This window comes from Colobus angolensis, unplaced genomic scaffold, assembly GCF_000951035.1.
Source record: "Colobus angolensis palliatus isolate OR3802 unplaced genomic scaffold, Cang.pa_1.0 Scaffold18, whole genome shotgun sequence".
NCBI classification, from domain to species: domain Eukaryota; kingdom Metazoa; phylum Chordata; class Mammalia; order Primates; family Cercopithecidae; genus Colobus; species Colobus angolensis.
Genome location: NW_012114932.1, coordinates 10,468,269 through 10,478,087, shown reverse-complemented (window position 1 = coordinate 10,478,087; position 9,819 = coordinate 10,468,269). Strand labels below are relative to the sequence as shown.

The 9,819-nt window shown below is 36.7% G+C and overlaps 1 protein-coding gene across 2 annotated transcripts in view; it reads left to right on the top strand.

Moving 5' to 3' along the window:
• The window catches only part of AQP4 (aquaporin 4), a 13,909-nt gene extending 6,568 nt beyond the window's left edge, over window positions 1-7,341 (top strand). For both annotated transcript variants that reach the window (XM_011939294.1, XM_011939295.1), the window contains one exon: window positions 2,892-7,341. In XM_011939294.1, the coding sequence (XP_011794684.1) occupies window positions 2,892-3,170 (279 nt within the window). In that variant the 3' untranslated portion in view covers window positions 3,171-7,341. The remainder of the gene's footprint in view (window positions 1-2,891) is intronic.
• Window positions 7,342-9,819: the final 2,478 nt, after the last annotated feature.

The following is a 9,819-nucleotide window of genomic DNA, read 5'->3' as shown; positions in this document are numbered from 1 at the left end:
CACGCCCAGCTAATTTTTGTATTTTTTCATAGAGACAGGGTTTCACTATGTTGGCCAGGCTGGTCTCGAACTTCTGACCTTAGGTGATCCACCTGCCTCAGCCTCCCAAAGTGCTGGGATTACAGGCATGAGCCACAGTGCCCAGCCCTGATCTTATAATGAAAATACAACTTTCAGTTCAACAAATTAAATTGAAACTATTTTGTCATTAACAACTTTTAGTTAAATTTATAAGCACTTGAAAATGTAGATGAAAATATGTATTTTATTAATTACTTGTCAGTTGTAGTAAGCTAGTTAAAATTTAAATAGTAGGAAAATTCTTAGCTTGTTGATTAAACCAAAAGTTTCCCATGCTATATTATACCAAACTTAATTCTACTAAAAATAGCAATGGTTATATGAAATTTAGAACTAATTTAAAGTATATTTGTAGGTAGAGAGATTAGGAATAACATTAAAATATTAATTGGGTTTTTTGTATAGTATAATGAATTATTTTAGTTTTCTTTACACTTTTACACGTTTTCTAGATTGTTAGCAATAAAGATTCTTTAAAGTACATATGACTTCATTCTGAAATAGCAACTTGACACTGAGATCTGTTTATTGTTGAGAACATGCATCTAGGTATCTCACTCACAGACGTTTTGGAAAGGGTAGTAATTATTTTGCTGTTCTGGTCTCCCTCGTGGGATTTGTAGCCTGTGGAATAGTATATGTCTAATGGGACCTTACTAAAGGAACAAAGAGCAAAGACATTTAGAGGAGGGCTCCCATTTCTCCTTTAAAAGAGCATAGAGAAGATAAAGGCTCATACGGGTTTTTTCATGTTCAAGAAAGGAACTCGATTCTTCCAGCCACTCTAACAACAGTTTCCCCGTCAATGTTATGTCTTCAGCCTCAGCTTAAAATTTGAATTTTATTTAAATCTTACAATGAGGATGCAAACTGAGATTAATTTGCAGAGGGTGTTTTAAACAAAAAGCATCCATAATGTTTTTTTTAAATGAGTAATACAGTGGTAAACAGTATACTACAGTGTTTGGAACAGTGTTTCAAAAGAGAGGTTTTCATTTTGTTTTTTGTTTGTTTGTTTGTTTGTTTGTCTGAGACAGGGTCTTACTCTGCTGCCCAGGCTGGAGTACAATGACATGATCATGGCTCACTGCAGCCTCAACCTCCCTAGGCTCAAGTGATCCTCCTATCTCAGCCTCCCAAGTAGCTGGGACTACAGGTGCACACCACCAAGCCCAGCTAATTTTTTTGTATTTTGTAGAGACAGGGTTTCACCATGTTGCTCAGGCTGAACCGAACTCCTGGGCTCAAACGATCCACCCACCTTAGCCTCCCAAACTGCTGAGATTACAGGGGTGAGCCACTGTGCCCAGCCTCAAATGAGAGGTTTGAAGTCAGACAGGTCTGAAATCTCAGCTCAACCATTTGCTAAGCACAAAATCTTAAGCAAGCTTCTTACCCTCTCAGAGTGTCACTCTTCTTTTCATAAAATGGGAAGAATAATAATATTTATCTCATAGATTATTGTTAGAATTAAATGAGATTAGACAAGAAAAGTGCCAACTACGGCTGGCTCGGGGACAGTGCTCAACAAGCAGGGTTTCTGTTGACCAAGTGCGTCTGCTAAATAAATGTCTAATATTCTACGGCACACATGTGCTCTAAAGCAAATGTCTGTACTTCATTCAAACTCAAAACTTTATTCTAGGTGCATAGCTAATATGTAATAATAATTTCCGGCCGGGAGCGGTGGCTCACGCCTGTAATCCCAGCACTTTGGGAGGCCGAGGTGGGCGGATCACGAGGTCAGGAGATTGAGACCATCCTAGGTAACACGGTGAAACCCCGTCTCTACTAAAAATACAAAAATTTAGCTGGGCGAGGTGGCAGGCGCCTGTAGTCCCAGCTACTCGAGAGGCTGAGACAGGAGAATGGCGTCAACCCGGGAGGCGGAGCTTGCAGTGAGCAGAGATCGCCCCACTGCACTCCAGCCTGGGCGACAGAGGGAGACTCCGTCTCAAAATAATAATAATAATAATAATAATAATCTCCATTTATTTTAATCCTGTGGAATTGCTACTTCTCAACTAGCCATAAACTCATGTTTTTTCACCAAGCCACCGTGGTAAGAACCACATAGATGAAAGCTATCTGCACAGTAATGAACACATGAGGTTTTCATTTAAATCAAATCACCAAATTTTGGAAGCCGGGAATGGAGCAGATAGTACTAAGAACTAAAAACTATTAAGTACTTTACAAGTATTATTGCACTTAATCCTTTTACCTTATGAGGTTTGTATTATTATAATCCCCACTTTACAGATGGGGAAAGTAAGGCTTTGAAAGTTAAGTAACTGATACAAGCACTCACAGCTCTGCTAAGTGGTAGAGCTGGGTTGGTTTTGATCATGCTGACCTGAATAATGGAATCCCCAAAAGATAAAGTCTGTGTGATGATCATGACTGTGCAGAAAACCAGTGAAAGATGGCAATATTGAGAAAATAAGAGAAGGACTCTCCAGAAATTTTTTTTCTATATTAAAGAATTCTTAGTGCGCTTAATTTGTAACACCACCGAAGAGGAGCTCTCTTTACATTAAGGATTATCATAAGATGGAAAGAACATAATTAATGAAAAGAGAATAGGAGATGAAACAGTTCCTTCTTGTTTTCTGTTCAAATGCTATTTAATGATTTATGGATCTCTGATGAGGATTTGGTGTTTTTTCTTATTTCCTCTCCAATTCCCCTCTTTTTGATGCATGACACAAATACACTCTTAATTGAACCCAGCTAGATTATATTCATGAGCTGCTCAATGGAATAGCTTCTCTCTACTTATACTCTATCCTCTTTCATCTTTTCCTTAGATATATTGGGTTGGGCCCATCATAGGAGCTGTCCTCGCTGGTGGCCTTTATGAGTATGTCTTCTGTCCAGATGTTGAACTCAAACGTCGTTTTAAAGAAGCCTTCAGCAAAGCTGCCCAGCAAACAAAAGGAAGCTACATGGAGGTGGAGGACAACAGGAGTCAGGTAGAGACGGATGACCTGATTCTAAAACCTGGAGTGGTGCACGTGATTGACATTGACCGGGGAGAGGAGAAGAAGGGGAAAGACCAATCCGGAGAGGTATTGTCTTCAGTATGACTAGAAGATCGCACTGAAAGCAGACAAGACTCCTTAGAACTGTCCTCAGATTTCCTTCCACCCATTAAGGAAACAGATTTATTATAAATTAGACATGTGCAGGTTTGTTGTTTCATGTCATATTAGTCAGTCTAAACAATAAATATTTCATAAATTAGCAAGGAGGAAAGGAAGAAACCTATTGTGAATTTCAAATCTAAAAAAAGAAATATTTTAAAAATATCCTTAAGCAAATATATACCTATTTTATCTAGTTACCTTTCATTAACAACCAATTTTAAATGTGTGTCAAGATTTGGTTAAGTCTTGCCTGACAGAACTCAAAGACACGTCTATCAGCTTATTCCCTCTCTACTGGGATATTGGTATGGTCAATTCTTATTTGAATATTTATTCTGTTAAACTAAGTTTAACAATGGCAAAATACAGTATGTCACAGTCATGCACATACAAGAGAGAAAGTATAACAAGCTCTTTTATGAGCAATCCCTTATTTATAGAGTACCTCAGCAAAAGAGCATTAGCCAGTGTCACTGCTAATCAGTTACTTCCTTCCATTTATATCACAAATACCCAAGTTTCAATTCTAACTTCAATTCATAGTATTTCTTCTTCCTCCTCACTGCCTAAAGTAATGTGGGACTAAGGCCCAGAAATTTGAAAAGAATATTCAGAAACCCTTCCCAAATCACAAGAGCACCTATTGAGATGCAAGACAAGCAGACTCGTAAAATCTTGTAGAGGCAGAGGAAAAGTTACCATCATACAAAAATCACAAACAAAAAGGAAATCTGTACTCTGGAATCAAATGGTTGATCTGTTTTCAGTGCACACCCTCAAATGCACCACACCAGTTTAATGATCTAAGCTTTTAACCCCTTTACCACTTTGCTTATTTTTTAAAAATTTATTGGCAAAACTGGGGATTTTGTTTGTAACTTTGGTTATCTATATTTAAACATTAGCTGAGACATATTTTGGATAACAAGAACTTAGCTAGTTGAGTCCTGGCTTTTTGTTGATTATTAAGCTATGTTCGCTCTAGAAGGTGTAAAGGCCCTGTCCCAATCTCTGCCCTCTCACTTCTCATGACATTTGTTGATAATCTTTACTGCATGTGTAATCATATTTGAGTGAATTAAAATGTATGACAGACAAGGTACAACATGGTTGTAGAATAAAATGGTAAGGACGTCAGATCACTCTGTATTCAAAGCTTACCAGAAGACCAATCTTTCATTTCTGGATCTATTGTACATAACCCAGCACATTTTTAAAGTATTTTTGTTACTGACTCATTTACTTGTCAAAATAATTTGGTTTTTGGTCCTGCTTTGCCTTTTGTCCGTAGAATGTTCTCCAGAAACCCCAGTTTCTGTCATCTTAACTAGTCTAGTCTAGCTGTTATCTTAGACAAAGAACTGCAAATGTCAATTTCACTGAACAAAAGCTATTAGAAGGAAAGCAGAAACCTATCACTGCAAGGAGTGACTTGTGAATAACTGATGATCAAGGGCTGTCTTCTCTCAAGCATGGTTCCAACTGTGTGTCACTTTTTAGCGTTAATGGCAGTTGTGTGTCTGTGGCAGTGAGATAATGGACCACTATTAAACCTGATTCTCTTCGGTGCTAGGAAAGAGTGATGTGTGAGATTCCCAGAGAGTCATCACACCAGTGTTATGCCTGGCAGTGCCATTGGCATACCGCAGGTGCCTAAATCCCAGGCCCCTTTCTCAGGGGGCGTGGCCACACCACACACTGTGCCAGTGACATATGGTTACTTCCTAGCAGGGATGGCACCTATGGAAACTAGGGTGCAAATCTCCCAAAGATGGTTTGCACCGTCATTTCAAATGTTTGCACAATATACCACTTAGAGGCTTAAAATCAGGGTGGTTCAGTTCAAAAGGCAGTATCAACCATCAGCAAACATGTCAATTTAAAAATAAGTTCAGTTAACAAGGAAGTGTTCAACAGATTTTTTGAATACACTTACAATATACTGGCTTATAATCATTTTTATTCTGCCATATGGTTTATTTCATATACACTCACTTTTACACTCACTTCCAATTATAGTATTCAATAAGTTAGGGTTTAAAAACAGTGAATGATGTTTTTGTAATTTGTTTCTAGTAGCTAGCAGAGAGCCTGGCACATAGTAGGTATTTGAAACAAGTGTGTTAATTAATAAAAATATATAAATCTCATTTGAGATTTAAGAACATAAATAATTTTCTTTTAATCTTTATTTTGCTCAATATTTAATAGGAAGTATGATTTCAAGGACTACTAAAGGAAGGCAATATAAATGTGCAAACCGTAAAATATATTTTTTGCATTCTACTATTTTTAGGGGCATGAAATGAATGAAAGCTTTAGCACTTTTTTCCCCCTACATATGAGACAACATATTTTTTATTTCACTCAAGGCTCTGCCAGTAAAAAGTAATGAAATTGTACCTTTCTAATGACATCTATGCAGCAGGGGTCTATCACTTTGTGGATGACACCAAATTATCCAAGTGTATTAGAAGACTGGGGCTTTTTTCTTTAATCCCTTCTTATTAATGAAGTGCATAGTGCTGCTCCCAGGAGACCACTGCTGACAGATACACAGAGAAGAGATCAGAGAGGAAAAACTGGGAAGACATAAATGAATTATACCCAGCCATGAAACAATGCCAACTGTCTCTTCCCTAAGGAAGAGTACAATTACCCTAAAATTGTAAGGTGGTCCCTACACTGAAAACGCACATAGTTTGTCAAAAGTGTACAAAAAGGAAAGAGTCCGATTTTAAGCTTTCAAGGGACCAGAATTTGAATGTATGTTTCCATTGTTGAAGATAACATTTTCTTCAAAGAGCCTTAACCTTTTATACTGGAAGGAAATATTTTCTGGACCTAAGTAGTTGCCTAAATTTAAGATTCCTACACGTTATTTCTGCCATTGATGCTTTTCCTAAACCCTTATACTATCTTTTTATCATCTGAGCCTTTTCTTAATGCAGCTCCTAGGTGCTAGCTAGAGCTGCTGCTCAGTATTGAAGATTTTACAAGAAGATTAGAAATCTTTGGAAAATATATGTGATGAAATTGAACTATATGACTTATTAGAGATCTGACTCCAAAGAGTACAGAATACTGTTCTCAGACCATGAAACTAGACAACACTTGTATTGGTTTAAACTCGATAATAACAGGAAAATCCCAAAATAGAGCAGTAAATTCAAATGGTAGGATGAATCCTGGGAAACCTCCGATTGCAGCATGTTGACACCAACCTCACATGTTATGAACATTTCACAGAGAAATTGCCTTTGTGACAACTGAAGATGGCACAGCCATCTGTGTCTGAGGGGCACAGACAACCTTATCAAACAATATAAAAGCCAATATAAATTCCCATTGTAAGTACTACGGAATATGCAAATTCAGAACATTTAATACCTAAAGGTAATTCTGCCTTTCCTAATGTGTTTATAACACGAAAATTATTGGAAGATGTGGTTACTATTTGGAAAGCGTAATGTAACAAAACTCTCTTTCGTTACCACAAATTTTGTGAGTTTAGTACTTTACAGATTGTCCCATAAGGGCAGTAGCTTTTGAAACCCATAATTCTCCAAAATAAACGAAATACATTTAATTCAAGGATCAAAAATTGTGGCCACTTTTGCAAATGACTACCTATAGCCTGTGAAAATACATTTCAAAAAATGTTATGTGCAATGAACACTAAATGTAAGAGCAGTTACAGTGTGACTCACTCATGTTAAAAAAAATCAAAGAGCTAAAAAATACATCTAATTTATGTAACCCATTGGAATGTATTTCTAGGTTTTCTTCAGGATTAATTAAATAAACATGCAATTTATGAAAACATATAAACAATTATTTATCACTTTTATGACCCAAATCATAATAAAATTGTCATTTAGGATAAACTGGGGAGAATAGACTGAACATATGGTTATATTCACAGTTATTTATTAACTTAAATGTTATTCCAACATTAGAGCTAATGTTAAAAAGATTTAAACTGTAATGTCTAATATTTGGAATAATATATTAAAGTATTAGCATTGTGGTTGATTTTCACAAATTATGTTGCATCTTGTACTACTAAGCTCGTGAAAATAAACATTCGGATGTTTTAAAACGTAAACATGTTTGATGAAGTTAAAAATTCATTTGTACTTAGATCTTAAGATGATCCTTTAGAATGATCAGGAGGTTTTGATATTTGAGTATAATCAACACCAAAGGAAATGGTGGTAGGCCCATGAAATCAAATGTATTTTTTGAGAGCCTGCAGAGTATACACTGTGGGATGCCCTGATACAGATAGTGAAAATTGTGTTTGTACAGGCTTAATTCTGAATGTCCACATCTATGCAAAATAAACCATTAGTTATCAGCTATCATTATGATGAATCTAAAAGTGAAGACACAAACAACTGCCACTAGTATTGCTAAATAAATGATCCGTCCTCAGGCCATTTGGCAGATTCTGCCTACCCAGATGGATAATGTAGGCTCAATGAGTACTGGTTTAACCTACCGGGTTCTTGGTTTCAGGGGCTCTCAATTTTAAGAGGTTATACACTCTCAGTGGAAGACTAAGGACAATCATGTATGTAGTGTGCAACCCATCAGATGAGTGATGAGTGATGCCTTAGGAGCCAGGTGGATAAGTACCTCACTTATAGCATTGGTCACACTGTAGTGAAATCATTGGTGTAGGTGTCTATCTCCTCCACTAGATTCTAAACTCCTTACTGTGTCTTATTTTTTCTGTATCTTCCCACTCCCACCTCTACCCGATGGCACTGAGACGAGGCTTGACTTTTCACTCAATAAGTGCCTTTCACTCAATAAGTGCTTGTTGCACGGATAAAGAATTAATATCTTACAATCATTAGGAAATGTTCAATCTAGTTGGATTTTGCTGCATAGATGTGTGCTAAATATTTGAATTCTTATAGTTTTAGGTAGAAACACAAAATTAGCTCAAACACTAAAGAAAAAGGGAAATGCACACAAAGAATAAAACACTAATTGGATTTCTAAAATTTATACCTAATGTGTAGGCAACTAGACATGTTTTCATTGCTATATTTATACAATGGCCAGATGTTAGACGAAATTTAGCTCAATGAGTACTTCCTCAAAAAAAAAAAAAAAAAAAAATTTAACAAGCATAGAAACCCACAGATATAAATGTCAGCTTGCTTTTGGATAATTAGTCCATTTGGAAAATGTCCAAAACAACGTCACCTGAATTAATTCTTACTATTTTTCCATTTTTCCACTTCCTCAATCTTTGGGTTTAAGGCAACATTAAGAACTCCAAAAAGCTGAGTTGAGTTCTTCAGTTTCCACATGTTCAGAAATCTCTGGGAAATGATGATGATGTTTGCAATCTTTTTGCATACCACATGGCTGATGCTCAATACATGCAAGATGGATGGATGGATGGATGGATGGATGGATGGATGGATAGATGATGGATGGATGATGGATAGGTGGATAGATGGATGATAAATGATGGATGGATGGGTGGATGACAGAAACACTCTAATCTGGGAGATACTAAACTAATCTGTGAGTAGATGAAAATCATAGCCTGTATTCCTTCTATCCTTTCAAGGATTGCTTTTCATAGAAGAGTTATAGAGTTATGAAAGCATCAGCCAAGGGTTTCAAGGGAAGAGGAGAAATGAATGCATTAGAATAATTATCAATTGTGAGCACATATATGGGAATTTTGAATGTATAAATATTATTCTCAAGTACTTAATATTCGAAGCTCATTGTGGGCCAAGCATTATTATCATTCCCATTTCCAAAGATGAGGAAACCAAGTGTCAAGGAAATTAAGTAAATTACTCAAAATTACATTTAAAGGTAAAGCAAAAACTGGAATACAGATCCCAATTGATCCCAATCCCTACATAGTTCCCCTAAATCACACAAAGTTCTACCATTCGTCTATCAGCTTCATTTACCACTAGCTATGTTTCCTTTAAGTGGCAAAAAATAAAAACATGTTCTATCTATACCATGGGAACAGCCCGTGTCAACACCACCAAAGGGCAATAAAGTAAGTACTACAGGACTAGACTAAGTACTGTAGACCTTACAAAAGGTCTCAAATAAGAGAATAGCGCTGACTGCTATAATGGGTTTAATTTAGGATACTCTGGATAATTTAGGAAATTTTTGGTTGTTTTATCCTTAGGAAAATATTATAAATCCCACTATTTGAAACATTTTTCATTTAGTCTAGAAAACAGAGTTGAGGATAACTGCAAAGTTAGTGAGAAGATCTTCCACATTTCGATATGAAAAATAATAACATTAGCTTTGTATTTTTGTGCGCTTACTCAAGCTTTACATAAGTTTACTTATTCCTCATAGAAGCCTTATGAGGTAGGTCCTGCTACTATTCCCATTTTTCAGGTAAAGAAACGAGCTGGGCCAGGCGCAGTGGCTCACGCCTGTAATTCCAGCACTTTGGGAGGCCGAGGCGGGCAGATTACCTGAGGTCAGGAGTCCAAGATCAGCCTGACCAACATGGTGAAACCCTATCTCTGCAAAAAATACAAAAAGTAGCTGGGCATAGTGGCACACGCTTGTAATCCCA